This window comes from Cydia amplana, chromosome 23 (assembly GCF_948474715.1).
Source record: "Cydia amplana chromosome 23, ilCydAmpl1.1, whole genome shotgun sequence".
In the NCBI taxonomy this organism is placed as follows: domain Eukaryota; kingdom Metazoa; phylum Arthropoda; class Insecta; order Lepidoptera; family Tortricidae; genus Cydia; species Cydia amplana.
The window spans coordinates 2,791,658-2,812,525 of NC_086091.1; the positions used below are offsets into that span (position 1 = coordinate 2,791,658).

The 20,868-nt window shown below is 38.8% G+C and overlaps 1 protein-coding gene across 1 annotated transcript in view; it reads left to right on the plus strand.

Annotated features, from left to right (window-relative positions):
• The window catches only part of LOC134658619 (E3 ubiquitin-protein ligase CBL), a 161,329-nt gene that overhangs the window by 113,140 nt on the left and 27,321 nt on the right, over positions 1-20,868 (plus strand). The window contains exons 2-5 of the mRNA XM_063514271.1: positions 15,011-15,157; positions 17,147-17,290; positions 19,841-19,966; positions 20,381-20,496. Of these exons, the coding sequence (XP_063370341.1) occupies positions 15,011-15,157; positions 17,147-17,290; positions 19,841-19,966; positions 20,381-20,496 (533 nt within the window). The remainder of the gene's footprint in view (positions 1-15,010; positions 15,158-17,146; positions 17,291-19,840; positions 19,967-20,380; positions 20,497-20,868) is intronic.

A 20,868-nucleotide genomic window follows, 5' to 3' on the forward strand; every position in this document is an offset into this window, starting at 1 on the left:
CAGTCCTACGGCTGTCAGCTCGTTCTCTATGCTGCGCCTCCAGGTGTGTACATCAGGGCGTTTGCGGGCTCGCTTTTTAGTTGTGCGTTGGCTGTAGCTAAAATCTTAAAGCGGTCGTTGCGATCCTAAACTGAAGGATCGTATTATATATAGTATTTAAGAATCTACAAGCGAGTTGGATCGACGATCTTGTCATGGTCGAAAGAAATCGTTGGATGGGGGCGACGTACAACCGGTCGTAAAGATCATTGGGGAGGTTTATGTGGATGTATGTGATGATGATTGTGGTGGTTAATCATGGCATACACTAGATTAGAGGAGGGCTCCTTATTTTCTTGCGGTATCATTAGACTTAGAACGCACTGCGATTAATTTCTTGCGGTTTCAGTCTTGCAAGTGCCTGCGCTTATGAATAATGCCGTACGTTACACTTTTTGCGGTTGTGATCCGGAAGAAATTGATCGCTGTGCGTTCTAAGCCTTATACTTAGCCGGAAGTAAGGTTACACTTACTGCACTGTAAACAAAATAAGCTATATCGAAATCCAATGAACACCTCATACTCAAACATTACTCACTGTTGTCTTAAATAGTAACGCTTGCAACACCTACTAGACAATTCAGTGAGCAATACATTGTGTCCGTGCACTCCTTTTTGGGCTACTGAGTCATTCGAAAGGTACGAATGGTACAATGTGCTTGTAATTTGTAGCGATGTTGAGTTTAGCAATTTTTTCCGTTCGCAAGCAGTTTCTTTGGCAGTTCCTTTTTACTAAATGATGGTTTCCGAGAGAAAATGCACTGGTTAGTTTAACTCGAGAGACTTTTTCCTGTAGACAGTTCAATTCATGAGAATAATAATACAGGTTATTTTTCCCACATGTCAATCAACAGACATACGTCACCGGAATTCCGCCCCTATACAAATGAGGGTGGAAGTGGAACGCAAAGATTTTGGAGTAAAAATAATGTAGGCGTGTTTCGGTCGTGGGTTCAAATCCAGGAAGAGGCGGATACTTATGACTTGGAAAAACATTAATTATTTTAAATCTTTTTTGTGAGTGGTATATTATTTTTTGGGTGGGAAGCAAGATAAATCGTTGGCTTGTTAAAATGGAGCAGACATTAATACGTTTTTATGGGTGGCTATTCCAACTAATATTATAAATATGCGATTAAACGTGAAGGGTTGGGTTGGAAGGTCAGAAGATGGCAGTCGCTTTCGTAAATACTAGTGCGCACGCCAATTCCTGGCTTAGTCCAAGCGGACCCCAGCAGGCTCCCATGAGCCGTGGCAAAATGCCGCGACAACGCGAGGACGATGATGCGATTAAACGTGAAACTAGTCTTAGTAGATTTTTACCGTAAAAACGTCTATTTTTTCACCCGGGCTCTGCATTTTTCACTAACAGGAAGTAAAGTTAACACTATTAATAGAATCTTGACAAGAATACTACTAACGATTCCTTACTGTAACCCTGAAACACATCTGTTTATAAATCTTACAACACCAACGTCCGACGGCATAGTAAAATGCGTTTATCAATGACTTCATTCATAAAGTGGTTGAACGGTATCAATGGCTGGATTTAAATTCAAGGTGAGAGTGCCACTTGGCAAATCAGCACGCGCCTGTGGTGCCAGAACCGTTATTAGGAATATAAAACCTATTTTCTTTACATGAACTATAAATTTCAATATTAGGTACTTACTTACTGCTGTGGCGCAACGACCCGAAGTGGATCTTGGCCTCCGACACCAAAACCCGCCATGCTACTCTGTCCAAAGCCGCTTCTGTCCAGTCGACGGCGCCGAGTTCGCTAAGGTCTTTCTGCAATCCCCTGCCTGTCGTAAAAGGCGACTAAAAGGGGTCCTCGGGATCGGAGACGGTCGCAGCTAGGGACTGCGACTGAAAAAAGAGGGGACCCATAAAGGGGCATAACGCTAGGACGGCACTGGCGCGTTCATTGGAGATCCCAGATCCGTCCGAAATGCGCCGAGGAGGACGACTGGGAGGTTTTTAGTCAGTGAAAGTCCGACATAACCTCCGCGCTGTCCCTGCGCTGCACAGGTATCCATAACGGATTTTCCTCCCAATAAAAAAAAGGTCAAAATTAGGTGATTCAGTTAAATCCAGAAAATTCGCAAAGAACAAGCGATATGACAAAATTACAATATGTATAGGAATGAATGAATTTATTAAAGGGGCATGCGATTTTGCGACTGGGTGTATCAACAGATGTCTCATAAACGAACCAATATCTTGGACTGGATATATACCAACTCGTAAAGTTAAGGGTCTAGCGCCTTTATAGGTCAATAACGTCCCTTTACGGTTACGGCTGCCCACGTACTTATTACTTCATTAGAGCCTTATGAGACTTTCTGGGATGAGTTGGTTAAAGGTTGGATTAGCTCTTCCCATCCAAATAGGAGAAAAATTGTCGCACGATTTTTTATTCCATTCCGTTACCGTTTTTCATAGACTTTGTATGGCGGTAACGGAATGGAAGGACAAAAATGTATGGAAATTTTGCGAATTTTGTTTGCTAATAAGGATAGAAAAAGGTCGTGATTCGTTCATTTCATTCATTCATTGCTGCCACAAATGTGAAAATTCCGGGCAGCAATATCGATTTTGACACGTGCGGCAGTAATTAATACAGCTGTTTTTTTAAACGTCACGATGCACTACTACTATCGACTGCATTACTGCCGCAAATGTCAAAGTCAATCAACATTTCTCGAAAATGACCTTTTGAACGTTTCCTGCGGCCAGCCGATCACCAGCGCTAAATTGTTTGGATAATGTTGTACCTATACAAATGTTGTTTTTGTGTTTACGCTGCTATTCAACTTGAATGTTTTCCCCGCCCACTTTCAAACGCGGGTCACGTGATTATGATTACCTAACCTCGTCACGGGGCACTTAGCTAAGTGGAAAATCGAGTTAACCCTGCAAATGCCGATTGGAACTCAGCTGTGATTCCGGTTACACTAAGTTATACAGGGTGACCTTAGCCATTGGACAAACCCTTAAATCCCACGTAAGGTTACTTCTCAGGAATGCTCTAAAGTTATTTTTTTTTTAAATAAGAACAAAACATAAAAAAAATGAAACAATAGTTATTTGTACAACAAGAGATCAAAGTTTGATATTTCTTCGAGTACTTATTTTGAGTCCCGTGCAAGCGAAAGATTCTATACTAGATTCACGAGCGTAGCGAGTGAATCTAATTTAGAATCTTGAGCGTAGTAAGGGACTCAAAAGCGCACGAGATGTAAATAACTTTGATCTCGTGTAGTTCACAAAACTTTTCACCTCAGCAGTGAGAACATATTAGAGAACCCGAAAAATGTATTCCTTCTTCATCACTTACCTCTATTCACTCATGTTTTCTTAAGATATACCAACAATTAAGTTTTCACCTCAGCAGCTCGAACAAGGGTACTTTGCTACTTAAAAACAGTGAGCAAAATCGCATTTTGCTCATTTTGTCTCACTCAGTGAGCAAAATGCGATTTTGCTCACTGTTTTTAAGTAGCAAAGTACCCTTGTTCGAGCTGCTGAGGTGAAAAAGTTATTTCCGATAATCGACAACGAAAAGAAACATTAACTGTATTTTTTTTTTTTTTTGTTAGAATGGCTTTTGCATTAACTGTATTAATCATTGGCAGTGCTTTTGACAATTTGTTCGAAAATATGCGGCAATGATGACATTTGTCAAAAGTCAGAATCTTATAAAAGTGACATAAATAAAAAAGATAATCCAAAAGGTCGAAGAAGGTTTCATACTATTTATAACCTCAGGAGCTACCAACACATACAGGCTGCTCCAAAGTAAACAATCGTAATTTGTTAATTTCTTCGTAACCGCTACACCGACTGTTATGACACTTTGTATACTGATTCTAAATACCCTAATGCATATGTACATTTAGGCTTTGTCCAATGGCTAGGGCCATCCTTTATTAAACAATTGCAATTGGCAATTCTCAGGAGAATTGCCAGGCTGTGTAACAGGCTGGTCTCAACGACTTTGAAAGTGCATGCCTCGAAGATCTTGACTCTAGCCCTAGCCCTTCTACACATACACTTACGTCTCAAATGGCGAGCTTGACTGCATGTCTTGCGACCGGAAGTTTAAAACAAAACTGAGTTATACGAGGGGCGTTCAAAATATTCTCGGTATTGATATCTTACGACCTCTTCTAAAATTTCTTTCGTTACTGGCCGCTAAGGTTTATTCATTGACATTAAAAAAAAGTATAATTCGAACCGAGATAGTCTTTTGTTTTTCTGCAATTGCTGAACAAACATGAACATCATGTGCGAATTGACAATGTTAACTAAATTAGAACATCGATGCGTGATAAAATTCTTGACAAAACAGGGTAAAAATCAAAAAACCATAAAAGAGGAAATGGATTGTGTTTACCGTGAGTCTGCTCCTTCTTTATCTACCATTCAAAAGTGGTCAAGCGAGTTTAAACGCGGAAGGGAGAGTATTGAAGATGACCCTAGACCTGGCCGGCCTGTAGTAGCTACTTCACAAGAAAATATTGATAAAGTGGAAAAACTTATATTGGAAGATGGTCGAGTGAAGGTAAAATCTATAGCACAAGTAACCAATCTCTCTATTGGTACCGTACATGATATTATACATGACCATCTTAATATGTCAAAAGTAAGTGCAAGATGGGTTCCGCGAATGCTGACTCGGCTTCAAAAAGACATGCGTGTAGCTTGTTGTTCCGATTTTATTGATCTGTGCGGTGAAAATCCTGATGAGGTGCTGCAAAGAATAGTTACTGGAGATGAAACCTGGGTTCATCATTATGACCCAGAGAGTAAACAAGAGTCCATGCAGTGGCACATTAAGGGTTCAGCTCATCCCAAGAAGTTCAAGGTCATCCCTTCAGCTGGCAAGGTCATGGCCACGATATTTTGGGATTGTGAAGGAGTATTACTAATCGATTATAAAGAAAAAGGTGTAAATATCACAGGACAGTACTACGCTAACATTCTACGTCAATTAAAGGATGTAATTAAAGAAAAGAGGCGAGGAAAGTTAACCAAAGGTATTCTGTTTCTGCATGACAACGCCCCCGTCCATACTGCTCATATTGCCAAGGCAGCTATTGTTGAATGTGGGTTTAAAACTGTTACTCACCCACCGTATAGTCCGGACTTAGCCCCCAGCGACTTCTTTTTGCTCCCCAATCTTAAAAAGGATCTGCGTGGAAATAAATTTTCTGACGATGAAGCATTGAAGGCGGCAGTGGAGGAGCATTTTTACACGAAAGATAAAAAATATTTTTACGAGGGATTAAAAAAAATAATTGATCGATCTTTTAAGTGTATGAACATAGGGGGGGATTATATTGAAAAATAAAAATATCAAACTTTTCGTACTTGTTTGTTTTCATTCTCATACCGAGAATATTTTGAACACCCCTCGTAGCAATAAGTCACGTTCGAGCACGTCAGAATTTACACTTGTCCGGGTGTCGCCATTGAGTTATATATTATTACTATGATGATGATGATGCATTCCTGTTATCCCTCATTAGGGTAGGGCTCGCATAAGAATCTTCCATTTGTCACGATCTTGAGCGGCAACTTCCAGCTCTTTCCAGCCGAGTCCAGTACTATAGAGACGACATACCAAACAAAACAATGAAATTGTCGCAATCGCAACCTGTACAACGCGACCGAAAGGTCGTAAGCGCCGTAAAATTCATGGCGCTTACGCGTTTAGGTCGCGAGATTCATCTCCGCTTCTATGGTTTGTTGTCAAAACGGCAGCAACTTATGGCGCAAAATGCGGGGTCTCTGTGACGGTACGTTAGTAACTTAGTAATAGCTAGCGACCCGCCCCGGCTTCGCACGGGTTAACAAATTATACATAAACCTTCTTCTTGAATCACTCTATCTATTAAAAAAAAACCGCATCAAAATCCGTTGCGTAGTTATACCGGGAAGCGACTTTGTTTTATACTATGTAGTGAAGTGATAGTGATTATAGTTCGATGGGTGTCGCCGTCAGCGGATATAAGTCTGGGAGGACATCATCATTAAATTTTCGGAACGAACTCCCAATGAAATCCTTTTGTAGTTAATTGTCCTAGTTTTTCTTACTGATTGTCTTCGTTTTAGGGCCACCCCACATCTAGCGTCTTTCGAGCGTCGGCGTCTGGTCAGCGCTATGGAAAATGATGTCGCTGCGCAGTTGCGTCGACGTTGCGTCGAGCAGCGGCCATAGAGTTGTAGACGCCGACGCTCGAAAGACGCTAGATGTGGGGTGGCCCTTAGGAACCTATTATTTTCTTTTTTTAGAACGTAATTTGTCTACTGGCTTTGCCTATTTTTAAACATCAGCCCCATTTCCACCTACGGATGTGCGACAACAAGGAACTCTCCATTGTTATTTTAACTAATATCTAAAAGCAAAGGTGTGTCTTGTTATGCTTTTATTTTATGAGCAAACAAAAACAAAACGGTCAGTCAGGCAGAGACTCGTTAAAAACATAACTATAGTTCGTTTTTTTTAGCATTAGAAAGAACTTGAAAGAAGGTAAGCGATTTTGACATGTCTTTTAATTGAAAAACACTTTTTAAAAATCATTAACTATTACTTATGAAAGCAGAAGACTATAAAAGATCGTATTAGATTCATAATTGTTACATATTTACCGTAACATATTTTTAAAATGTGTTTTTCAATTAAAAGACACATCAAGATTGTTTACCTTATTTCTAATGCAAAAAAAAAAACGAAGTATAGATATAAATATACCTACCATAAATCATAAAATAATCATAAATCATTTATTTTTCGTGATAAACTAGTTTAACATACAAAAGTAACATGACAAGGTTAGACATTACATAATTACATATTGTTTACCACGAAATACCAAATAGGCAAACTGTAGGAATAACTGCTATTTTTTTGTGTTCCGTATTTTTTCTTGCAAAGCGACATTGGCGAACATATGGTAAAATAGTATCAGTACCTATGTATAAATACGTAACTGAGTGTTTTATTTGTAAATATACTTAGTTTAAAAGGTAGGTATAGGTAAATATACGAGTATGTATGGTAAAAATGTAAAATAGCCATTTTTCCAGCATTATAATAGCTAGTGGGCTTCAAACGAATTTAATTTATTACTTTCTTGGAAAATCCGCGTTAAGTAATCCCACACGTGGTCACCCCACGCCCACACCATTGTCAATAATTGCACCCACTCAATAATACCTACTACATTAGTTTAAAAAGGAAAAATTACACGACAATTTGTTAATTTTATTACCAGCTAGCCCTGACTTGTGGTCACGGAATTTTATTTAAGTGCCACTTCGCACCTTGTCACAGTGGATTTAATGAGATCCCTAGTAACGTACATGTGGATTGTCATTGTGACAAGGTATCAGAAGTGGCTTAGAAGTCGAATTCCTTGTCTGAAAACTACCTAAAATACGATCTGACGCTGTATACAGCGAAGGGCGTGAATCGAAGACAGATAATGAATAAATTAATTGAATAAACGAATAAATGAACAAATAAATGAATGAACGATAGTTTATTTGACTGAAATTTAACCGATTCTCAGTTCGAAATGACAAATCGTTCGTTCAAAATGCTATTGTATCGTGTAATATAAAGGGGCCCACTGATTATCAGTCCGCCGGACGATATCGGCCTGTACGTTGTTCAGAACTGTCAAGTTTTTGTTCCAACTGACAGAGCCCGTACCATGAGTCACTGACAGTGTCAAAACTGACATATACGTTTTCGAGAACGTAATTTACTTTCTATACATCTCGTTCGCACTAATATGCGAGTACGAGCGAGATGTATAGAAAGTAAATTACGTTCTCGATGGCGTTTATGTCAGTGCCAAACTGATGGTAGCCGTACAGGCCGATATCGTCCGGCGGACTGTTAATCAGTGGGCCCCTTTAGTTCTTTATCTGTCTTTCAATTAAAACACAGAGGCGACTATAGGAAGGTGTCGGCCTGTCAGTTGTCCACCGGACCGGACGATATCGGCCTGTCAGTTGTTCGGAGCTGTCATTTTTAGCGTTTAACTGGCGGACTGATCATCAGTGGGACCCTTAAGAGAGCATGGGCCCGATTCGGATTTTGTAATATACATCTATTAGATATCTTTTAGACATCGCCAAGATACGATAACGATATGTTTAAGATCTAACCTGTCACATTTGACATTTCCGCGATTCTGGAGATACTCTTGAACGATTTCCACAAGATATTACTTAGAGATCTAATTCACATCTAATAGATATCTAACACGATCTATCGTAAAAGTGACATTGGTTGCCCGAATTGCGCTGCAAAAGAGAACTAGTTGAAATCTAAACTATAACGTATCTAGAATGGATCTAGTACGTGTCGTCTCTTGTGAATATCTTGAAGTTCGAATACGGCAGTATGTCAGCTTCAGTGAATAATTATTTTTCTACAGGAAACTAGGCTATTAATAAATTCATTACCTGTCGATAAATTATTGAGTTGGGGCCGCGGCCTCACCCGCTCGGTCATATTAACTATGGTAATTTGCCGATTCGATATTAATTGCCTTCTACCACAACAACTCATTGTTTGTTATTTTCATAGCATGGGGTATGCGAATACAGACTAACTATTATTTCATGTGTTAAATTTTGTGTCTATTATAGCATTATTGAATTATTTATATCGCTGCCTGAAACACAGGGAATCCTAGTTCAGGCATTTGTAAATCACTTGTCTTTATAAATTCTTAGTCTTTAAGAGCAACCACTGTACTATACTTTTCTCAATAAATTATTTGAATTTGTGAAAAATATTACCTATATATATATATTATATATTTTATTTTTATTTTATATTTGAAATTAATTATATTTAATTGAACGTTATTTTGGGTAGGTAGCAATGGGGGATTGCTACCCAAAATCCAAAAAATATTTTTTACCACCTATCTTTGTTCTAGACGAAACATTAGGTAGGTACTTTATATCGGTATCTGGGGGCACGGCCGTGCCCCCGCCAAGACGAGTCAAAGGGCAAAAGGCAGTGCATATCTTTTCTCGGTCTTACTATTACAGGCTATAAGTTGTCTTGAATATTGTATCATATCATATTACACTAATAGCAGGTAATGTATATTGAGGGCGCGGAATATGTGTATTAATTAGTGCTAATGAGAATAATTATGGAGTCAGACTATTTAGGCTAATCACTTACGTTATATAGGTTAGGTAAAAAACTATAAACACTGACGAGGCGATGATAAATCGAATGCAAGTTACATATAGGTACAGTCAGCAGCAATAGTTGCTAAGCGGGCGAGGTGTTCAAAATGATTTTGACGCGGCTTTATTGTTAAGGAATAAGAGCGCGTCAAGGTAATTTTGAACACCTCGCCCGCTTAGCAACTTCTGCCGCTGACTGTACGTCCTTATTTACCCAAATATTATCTTCAGTTCCAGTCGACGCAATAATAAACCGCGAAGTGAGTTGGGGCCCGATTCGGATTTTGTAATAGACATCTATTAGATATCTTTTAGACATCGCCAAGATACGATAACGATATGTTTAAGATCTAAACTGTCAAACTTGACATTTCCGCGATTCTGGAGATACTCTTGAACGATTTCCACAAGATATTACTTAGAGATCTAATTCACATCTAATAGATATCTAACACGATCTATCGTAAAAGTGACATTGGTTGCCCGAATTGCGCTGCAAAAGAGAACTAGTTGAAATCTAAACTATAACGTTTCTAGAATGGATCTAGTACCTTTTTCACACATCAAAAGAATTGTTCAGTCGTAGCGCATTACTTCATATGCGTAGCTAGTCTCGTAGCGCTACGCCGTATCTCGTAGCAGGTTGCTTTGTAGCAAAAATCCTCCGTCGACCCTTTACGTACATTTTAAAGTTGTTTGATATTTACCACTAGCTTTTGGGTGAAGAATAAATTTAAAAATAACGGTGTCTTTCGTAAATAACCTGTAAATGTTACTATGTCAGTGTCAACAAGTGTCAAAAGTGACGTTTTTGTTTGAAGACTTTGTTTGATTTGACACTGACATATCCGATCTATGTCGTTTCTATATATAATATTTGACGTATTTTAAAGTTCGAATTCGGCTGTCAATCTCACCCAGGTCACAAAAGATAATCCAATTGATTTGCTTGGCACTTTATGTTAGTACAAATTATCTATACTATATTTACCAGTTTTTTTCAGTGAAGAAAAAAAAACAGCTGAAACAGGTCAATAAATTGTGGACTTTTTCCTGCTAAACACATACGAATTAGTTACTGAAATGTCTTAAGGTTCCGTCACACAGGTACGTTTTCCGGGCGGGGCGTGCCGCTTTTACATATAAAACGCTCACGCCTCGCCCGGAAAACGTGCCTGTGTGACGGAACCTTTAAGTTAAGCCTCCGAGAGCCTCAGGTCCCACTGCAACTCTGAAGTGACGCGGAAAACTGTTATGATATGATTACGAGTGCCTACGTAAAGGCCCACACTTTATTTTAGCTTTCGTGCCTATTTTTAGCCTTCGCAAATACGAGTTCGCAGAAAAAGGGTTTCCGGTTGATAATAACGCCTACGCTATTCGGAATTACCTACAACCTTCAAAAACTTTGCGTTTAAGAAAACAAGTTTAGTTAAATAACTTTGTGATCGCTTTCGTGGCAAAACGTCACACTAACGATATCAAAATTCCACAATAGCCCAATTCGAATATTCAAATTGAAATCCAGTAAAATGCTACTGAATTGGTATACCTACCTAGCCAGAAGTTCTAACGTCCATTTTGTATTCAGCCCTTGTCGCCTACCGACCCAACACTGCTCTCTTTTTGAAAGAGTAACGTATTAAAAATATCCTGTCCCATATATTGTTACGTCACTTACGTCCTTTCCTTTCTAGAATAGTTGTGATGCGTTTGCAGAGACAAATATGTTTAGTGAGTGAGATTAAATGAAAACGGGATTGGGTTGGGTGGATGATCGATTTGTGGTTTTAGGAAATATTGTTACTAAAATCATGGAGCAATTCAATCAAGATAGCTTTGCCAGTAGGGATTGCAAATATTCGAAACTTTCAGGTATTCGAATATTTGACTTTTTCTGACGACATATTCGAATATTTGAATAATTATTCGAATATTATAAAAAATAAGAAAAGGAACGAGAAATCGGTTTATTATCGTTTTATTCAAAAGCTTTTTTTACATATTGCTAAAACTAATGATATTTTGCAGAAATCCACTTAATTGACTAGATTTTATCATCCTACTATGAGATGCCCACATTTATAAAAAAAAGTAAAACGCCAAAATTCAATATTTCTAGATAAAACTTTTATTATAAATGCGTCGGTGCGTAAAATAATATAACTTTAACCATCCAAACACGTTTATTTTCCGGTTTAAATTAACTTGTAGTCGCTCAGAGGCCTGTAAAAAGGCCTTTAATTCCATTGTATTTGAATCTTTATTGACTTTATTTGTTTTGGCAAGTTTTTATTTCGAATGGACGGCTAATTATAAAATATTAGAATATTTAAGGGTAAAAGTTAGTTGACTACTGGGTGGATTATTCGTCAGCTAAAGGTGCATAGTTGGACTACCTAGTTGGGCAGGTTTGGTTCGATCAAATTTGTTTTCTTTCAAATTGAGTTAGTATTCACTGTATTCACGAAGTCTATCGAGAGGAATACAGTAAAAATATTATTTCCTTCGTATTTGGGTACCTACCGTTCCTCATTCACTGTAAATACCCGGAAAACACACAGAAACTGTAACTGCAGCGGATGAAATAGATTTTTATATAGTAATAATCAATATTCGAATATTCGAAACCTGAGCGGCCGAATATTCGAATATCAAAACAGGTCGAATATTCGACAAATTCGAATATTCGAATTGCAAGCCCTATTTGCCAGTGGGGAGTAGGGCTTCCAAATACCGGACTTCTCACAATACCGGTATTAATACCGAAACTGTCTTCATCAATACCGGGATCCCGGGATCCCGGTATTGGATATGAATCGCTTAAAAAATTATATTTTATTAAAAAGGGGAATTAAAAAAGGCTCACTGGAATACCAGATATGTCCGAAAAGCTATTACAACAATAAACAATCAGTGCCGCCATCTGCAATAATTTTATTTCACACTCCAGGTTGGAAATAATTTTATCCAACTCACCAGTCACATTTTTAGTCCAACTTAACCAACTAGACAACTTTTATAAAATTTCCGTCAAAATTGGTTTGCCATTATTACAGTTATCCTTGCTCTTTCGTTTTATTTTTTGATAAAATTATAAGAAGTAATTTTGTTAATGTTAATGTCAGATTGGTTATTAGATTATCACTCACATAACTTAAGGATTCATCCACCACCAACCACCAAATATTTATCTGACGCATAGGCAAATCTTGTTTCTATAATAAAATGAGGGCTAGAGGCCAGTTACAGTTAGACCAAGTAAAGTCTGCAACGATTTTGATACCATACGCAGTACGCAGTGCAAGTGTTATTTGTGGGGTCCCGTGTTTTCCCATAAAATATAATTTTTTAAGTCATAATGTATTGTTTGTCATATTATCATTAGTCATAAAACTGAAACCCTTAACATTTCAGGATTTTCATTAGGTTATCCTATAGATAGGTTAGGTTAGGTTTGTTTTATGGCAATCCTGAAAATTGACGCGTTTCTGAACCAAATGAATTATGACTAACGAAAATTCGGGCAAACAATACATTATAGCTTAAAACTATTTGGGAAACAATAGAGACCCGTTATTTGTACGTCATAATTTCATAGAAGTTTGACGTTTAAAATAAAATAAATAAATATCTGCGCGTGCTATCAAAATCGTTGCAGACGTTTCTTGGTCTAACTCTAGATGCATATGACATTTAGTAAGCTTTCTGATACAGCTGAATATAATTGATTTAAAGGGTTTATACTGCACATTTCCCTCGTTTTTTAAAATACCGGGATCCCGGTATTGCCTTTAAAAATACCGGTATTGAAAATAGCGTTTAAAAAGACGGGATCCCGGGATTCCGAAATACCGGGATCCCGCTATTGGAAGCCCTAGTGGGGAGACACTCCTGACTTAGGGCAGACTCGGCTCCGTTCGGCTCAGCATTGCTCCGAGCAATTATGGTTTGACACAACTTGACGTCCCTTTGCGTGCACGACCACAGATCAGATAATGGCTTGAATTTTGACAACCCTAAATAGCCGAAAGGGATAGTGCTATAAGTTAGAAAGGAATATCATGATTCGACCCTGAATCGCTGTCAAACTTCGGTTTTGTAGGAAGTGTCCTTTCTGTACGGTAGTACTATTACGTATTATGTGGCTTTGCCAAGTGCATTGCTGTATGAAGAGATTGAAGAGCTAATGAACATTATTGGTCCTTTTAAGACTATAAAAGTAACCCAATTTTTACCTAAAGTCACCTCGTTTTAGTATAATCAATTGCCCATGTAACATTACACTCAAGTACACATATGTATATTGTGTTTACGTGGCCATTAAAAATTATCTACTATCAGTCTACCTAATTGCCCTGAACACACGCAATTAACTTGCGAAGTGTCATACAACTATACCGGCGATATTGTTGTAAAATAGGCGATTGGCTTGACACTTACGGGTTGGAATGAACTGTGGCCTGCGTTATTTTCGGACTATTTGCCTCTCTTCGAGTCTTCTTCTTACCTTCTCCTACCCTTATCCCATGTTATGTAGGGTCGGCACAACATGTTTTTCTCTTCCATTCTCCTCTATCTTTCGTCACCTCTGCACTCACCTCTTTCTTTCTCATATCCTCTTTCACACAATCCATCCATCGTTTTTTGGGTCTACCATCCGCTCTCCGTCTATCCACATTCATCCCTAACATTAATTGGTATCTACGGTACTCCTGCCTCTCTACGAGTATCATCCGAATTCGAAAGAGTGTTAGAGAGTCAGCGAACGATATTTTCGAATTTCACGGTAGACCTCAGTACCCGATGGGACAACGCACTTTGTAAGGTCACGGCTCAATTTGGGTAAAATAACCTTTGTTTCAGGTAGGAGTCGGATTGGGTCAACTGATTAAAAATGTATAAGGACCGCCCTCGCTCGTACGGGGAAAAGATTGTTTCATTATCGAATGACTAAAAATACACTGGCGGAATTCATTGTGTTTTTAATTTAGCTTCCTGTCTATAAGCGCCTTGTTTTGTTTGAGTCAAGGATTTATCTGCAGAGTAATTCATGTTATATCTGTATGTAGTACCGTAATACTTTGTTTTAAAAGAGACAACGTTTCAACTTTGTTTCAACCACCGAAACAGTTATCTCGTCTTTTCTGCGCCAGGAAAATCTGTGATAATTTCCATCGTGTTTTGTGTTTAAAAACTGTACACAACCAACAACACCGAGTACCAACTACCATGTTAGTGTAGCTTGTAGCTGAATATTCAAGATCAAAGACGCAAATCAGAGCTTTCTATAATCAATCTTTTCATCAAGTTTGACGCAAAAACGTCCATCGATTCTGATGATTCAAAATTTATATGATCGTTCAACCTTCCGCTCCTACAATTTTCCAATTCTCTTTAGTGGCAAAAATATTTAGCCAGTAAAATCACGAACCATATTAATAATACCCTAAATCATTTTTTTAACAAGCAGATCTTACGTCTGCGAGCGATATTCCAAATTTTATATTAAAGGAAAAAATGGAAAAAGTTACGCTTCCGGCAGGACATGAACCCGCATCACCCACAATCCGTGTGTTGCTCTTAACCAATTGAGCTACGGAAGCCTACCAGGACATCGCAAATCTTTCCATTCTTTCCTTTATGCATACACGCCTTTGGGGTGGCGTATAGCGACATCTACCGAAAGACGATTACATCTTTTTAATCTTTTTTTTTTAATAATACCTTCTATTGTCCCCAGCACCCTGGTCCCATGGAAGCTGTTTAGAGAGGAGCTGAACAACGTGCATCCTATATCATCAGGCTTGGAAACCATGGCCCTCAAGACGACCATCGATCTCACCTGCAATGACTTCATATCTAATTTCGAGTTTGATGTCTTTACTAGGTGAGTCCACACATTTTACAAGCTTTTATTTAACTTCCAATGTACCTAAGTATGTATGTTTGTACGGGTCAAATTTGAGTTAAATTTGACTCACTTCCCGACTTCCAATAAAGCTGAAAATTTGCATTCACATGTAAGTCGGGTGACAATGCAATAATATTATGGTACCATATATCGAGCTGATCTGACGATGGAGACAGGGGGTGGCCATAGGAACTCTGTGATGAAACAACGCAACCTAATTGTGTTAGGGGTTTTTAGAATTGTCTCGATGAGTATTAGTTGTCTGTCGTAAGAAAAGTACAGTCAGCAATAAAAGCTTGTACTAAAAATGAAATTTTTGCCAAAAACTTATTTTATCAGTCTTCTTTACAAGATAAATGAGCCATACGTTGTTCATATTTCTATAGCTCGTATGGTTGTAGTTCTAACATGGGTTGATAGTGATATTATCGCCGTAAGGAGCATGGCACACTGCGTTCGATTCGCACGTTGCTCCGAAGTACGAGCGAGATAACGAGGTTCCCTCCGCACGTGCGAATCGGACCCAGTGTGCCATGTCCCTACTTACGTAAGTAAAACTTACAAGTTTATCTCGGGCCTAAATTAATTATCGGGCGAAAAATATTATGTTTGTTCCATGTGTCTAAAAATTGATTGGATGTACCTACGATATAAGGAAACAAGCAATCGTACCATGCGAACTATATTCCTAAAGTTTCAAATTGACTTTTGAAAACGATCGATGCCCGTTCAGATTTATACTCATACTCATATTTTATTGCATTTCATGTGTACAGAGGATCTTAGGGCTAAGTACAGTTTCAACATGAACCCTGCGAGGGTATAGCAACATTACAGACTAACTTAAACTAAACTAAACATCTAGATCTCACTTAAAAAATCTTGGATACCTTATAAAACAAGTACATAATGTATTTCCCACGGAGTAAATAACTCGAGCCCCAGGGATAACTGTATACCTAATTAACAATATATAACCCTAGCAAATGTTTACTCCCAATGGCTCATATATACTTCGTTATTCATTAGACAAATACCTCCAGAAATCTACCATCACATTCAAAACTAAACCTTACTACATACTTGTAAAGTGTAGTTTAGTTTGCAATGATGATCTCGTGTTTACATCGCCGGTAAATAATGTGACGATTATAAATGTATCGTAAATTCATTTATACGATAATGAAGCGTTTAGTATGCAAGGTATAAAAAGTTGCAGTAAATGTATGTGCAAGAGTGGGTAATTCTGTATATATTTTTTTACAAGATGAATGAATCGTTTTTATTGATCTTCAGTGTATAATGGCAAAATAGTCGAACTTGTGTTGCGACTAAGTAACACACAACTTCGCTTATCGTTACGTTTATGGCATAAAACAATTTATGGAGAATGGATCTCGTATTATTGTCACAGTGACACGATATAAAATGATACTTACAGAAATCTAATTACAAAGAGGCGAGTTCGAATTTCACCCGAAGCAGTGAACTGTAGAGAACCAAATCTTCTTCCATCTTTAGCCCATTATAGTGTCCCACTGCTGGGCAAAGGCCTCTCCCCTTGATCTCCACAACTCCCGTTGTTGTGCTTTTTCCGGCCAGTTACTGATGAAGGTGTCTAGTGTAAGGCCGAAGCGGAGCGTTCGGCGGGGCGTGCAGCGTGGCGTCGGGGTCAGGAGTAATTTGAGCAGCGTGCACTAAGGCCGCTCCTATATGTTTGCATTTGTTTAACATGCACGCCGCACGCCCCACCCTGCTGCACGCCCCGCCGAACGCTCCGCTTCGAGCGTCCACTCAGGCCTTAAACTTACCCTTAGTTGTTCCGCCATCTCTGTCTGGACCTGCCACGTCCGCGCTTCTTTTACGGTATCCATTTTAGGATATTATTATTTTGAATTATTTTAGGTGTTTTCATTGATTTAAAATGTAGTACTTATTCTGATCTGCTTTTATCATCTGTTCCAGGTTATTCCAGCCTTGGAGCACGTTGCTACGGAACTGGCAACTCCTGGCCGTGACGCATCCCGGCTACGTCGCGTTCCTCACTTACGACGAGGTCAAAGCGAGGCTGCAGAAGTACATACACAAGGCTGGCAGTTATGTTTTTAGGTTAGTCCTAGCACCTCGCACCTAGATTAGTCCTAGGGGGGTAACCTCTGTCTGCAGCAGACTGTACACTGGTACAGTAAAAAAAATTTGTTAGTAGATTTTTTTGCTCCCTAAACTAAAACTGCCTACGGCAAAAGCAGTAGGGTCGCGTTTACACATGTTCTGTTCACAATACTGGCATTTTCCTTTAGTAGCATAATACTTACTATGATCTAAAATACGTATCGAATAATGAAATAAAATTGATATTAAATTGTAAACTCGTAACGGCCGCTAGTTACAATTGTATTTGATGAATACCGTACTCAAATTTGCCTAAAACAGCCTTATGCAAACATCGAAGGAGAACCGAAACTACTTAACATGAATAATATACATAAAGGTCCATTCAGCTAGTTCAAATTCTAACCTCAAACGCTTCATAAACAATAAATGTAGATCCGGGAATATTACATGTGTTTCCAGGTAAAACCGCAAAACCGCTGGTATATTTATTGTTGTTAAACGGGGGACTAAATTAGATTGAGGCAACGGGAAATAACAGGTGGATCCGTATTTAAATGGTAATTTATTTGGTTAATGAATTGATGTGTATAGAATAACTTTAAACAATGGGGTTGGCGTTTTGGCGACTGTCATGGTTTGTCTAGCATAGGTTTTACCTGTGTCTAGTTTTCTTCCATGATATTTGGCTTAAAAGGGTTGCATCCAGGTTATACAATTCCAAAAAAAAAACAAGAATTTGACACTATTCGTAGGATTGTCGGGTAAAATCTATGCGTGAGCCATCTGTAACATACTTCGACCGGTCAACCCCATTAAGAAGCGGCTTTACAAAACAGTGTGACATTTTATGGCCTTCGTCAGCTGTTCCACTTTACGGACTGTCCATTTCTGAATGAAAATACACGAGTTGCTATAAAAATGAAATTTACTTCAGGTTTACCTATTATAGTTGAAGATTCTCAGAGTTCTCCAGGATCTCATCGACAGAACCTGACCTGATGACAATGAACCCTTTCGAACAAAACATAATTTTCCTAATCGTCTTTGAGAATTCAAAAAAAAACATACCAAAGAATAAGAAAATCTCCGAAAAATTTGAAACCTCCTTAGAAATCTTGAAGTCGTCTACAACACGAGAAAGTGCAAAGAGTTTGACTAATTAATCTTTTTATGACAAGAAAACGTGCTTGAATGACATCGCGTTTCTTTTATTATCAAAGTAGGTTAATAGGCACATTGTGATTTAGTCCTTGGCCAATTTGACATTTCCCATTGCAAGATTATAAACGCATTACAGAGTATTTTGAGTAATTTCTCTGACAATCTTACATTTATATCGAAACATGATAAATAGGATTGTTAGCGGGTAATACGAAGTATTCAAGTGGATTTCACAAAATCTTACCGTCTTTAGGACTTGGCACTGCCTGCAACTTCGTCGCATAATTATAAATCATGGCTCATTTGGGAGGGAATGCCTCGAACTCTTGGATGAAAGTCACAGATGTTTTGAAGCCGGAAACATCACTTTACTCTCAATAGGGAATATTACGCAAAACTCTGCGTAGGGGGCGCCACTCCCAAAATCAGTCACAATCTAAGGGTCTACCGCAAACGAGAGAGTCGAAATTTTGTTTTCTAACCTCTCTATCACTCTTGCATAATCGAGCGATAAAGAGGCAGATAGCTGAGTTTCGATTTCGCGTTTCCCGGTAAGCCCTTTGTACACAAACCGCCTTGATGTATCAATGTCATATTTGATTGTCTGTAAAAACGTGTCAAAAAACAGTTTAACAGTAGGTATGTATAAGTTACTCTATGGTTTGCAAAAGGCTCTAGTGCTGCACTCTGGCGGCAAAACATTGCAGTAATACTCCCTATAGACATAAGGCCGGTTTCCATCCTTACTTGGTAGATATTCCACCAATTCGCACGAAGCGTTTTGCTTCCTCGTTTCTTATGCGCACTGCCAAGGAAGGGAATTCCTTGCCGGCGTCTATATTTCCGAGCTCATATAACCCGGCAACCTTCAAATCGAGGGTGAACAGGCACCTTCTGGGCAGACTCGCTCCATCGTAGGCCACGTCTTTGCCTCGGCTAGTCTGTGGCCATGAGTAAGCCCATTTATAATATAAAAAACCGGCCAAGTGCGGGTCGGACTCGCGCACGGAGGGTTCCGCACCATCAACAAAAAATAGAGCAAAACAAGCAAAAAAACGGTCACCCATCCAAGTACTGACCCCGCCCGACGTTGCTTAACTTCGGTCAAAAATCACGTTTGTTGTATGGGAGCCCCACTTAAATCTTTATTTTATTCTGTTTTTAGTATTTGTTGTTATAGCGGCAACAGAAATACATCATCTGTGAAAATTTCAACTGTCTAGCTATCACGGTTCGTGAGATACAGCCTGGTGACAGACGGACGGACGGACGGACGGACGGACAGCGGAGTCTTAGTAATAGGTTCCCGTTTTTACCCTTTGGGTACGGAACCCTAAAAAGGGCATTTAGAACAGTTCTTGAAAATAGTTATTTTTGTTTCAGATTATCGTGTACAAGACTGGGCCAGTGGGCAATAGGGTACGTGACCGTGGACGGTGAGATACTCCAGACTATCCCGCAGAACAAGAGTTTGGTGCAAGCGCTCCTCGACGGGTACAGAGAGGGATTGTAAGTAGAAACTATTCACTATGAAATATATCCTAGCCGCCGAACATTAAGATGAATTCAGATCTGACAAATGCACCACTAGCATTGTCATAAAATCATCATTCGCTTGCCCTTTCCCCATCACTTGGGGTCGGCGCGGCATTTTTTTTTACACCACCTATTCGGAAAAGAACTTTTTCTATTTTATCCAGTATATGAAATTTGTGAAAAGGTCCTTGGGGATTTCTTTAGTCTAAAGAGGCCCACTGATTACCAGTCCGCCGGACGATATCGGCCTGTCATTTAGAACAAAAAGTTGACAGCTCCGAACAACAGTGGGCCCCTTAAGACATTGCAGTTTATAGTTTATATAGTAGTGTGACATAAAAACAAAACGAATTGTTCCCTAGTTGTGAAATATACTCAAATTTTCAGCTACCTATACCCTGACGGGAGAGACGTTAATCCAGACCTGAGCAGCGCCATTATATCTCCGGCTGAAGACCATATTACCGTCACTCAAGAACAGTACGAACTTTATTGCGAGATGGGTCAGTATTTATACTATAGTTTGTCAAAGGGCTGTCTCATTTCAAACATAGACAGAGATAATCATACTATCTTTGGCTTACACTAGTACTAGCACCCAAATGAAAAGGATAAGTATAGTTTTTTTTGTTCTTATTTACTGACAATTTTGGTTTGACCAACTATAAATATTATATCAATGTGTATTTCTGGAAATTTCTAAAAAAATAATAGTTAATGTGGATTAGAAATATCAAACAAGTTTGTCAGTTGGAAAGGCGCGAAATTAAAATTTTCTATGGGACGATTACCCTTCGCGCTTTAAATGATGCTTTTTTCTACTGACGGAAATGGCTTGACAGACTATATATCTCATGACAAACGTATATTTTACA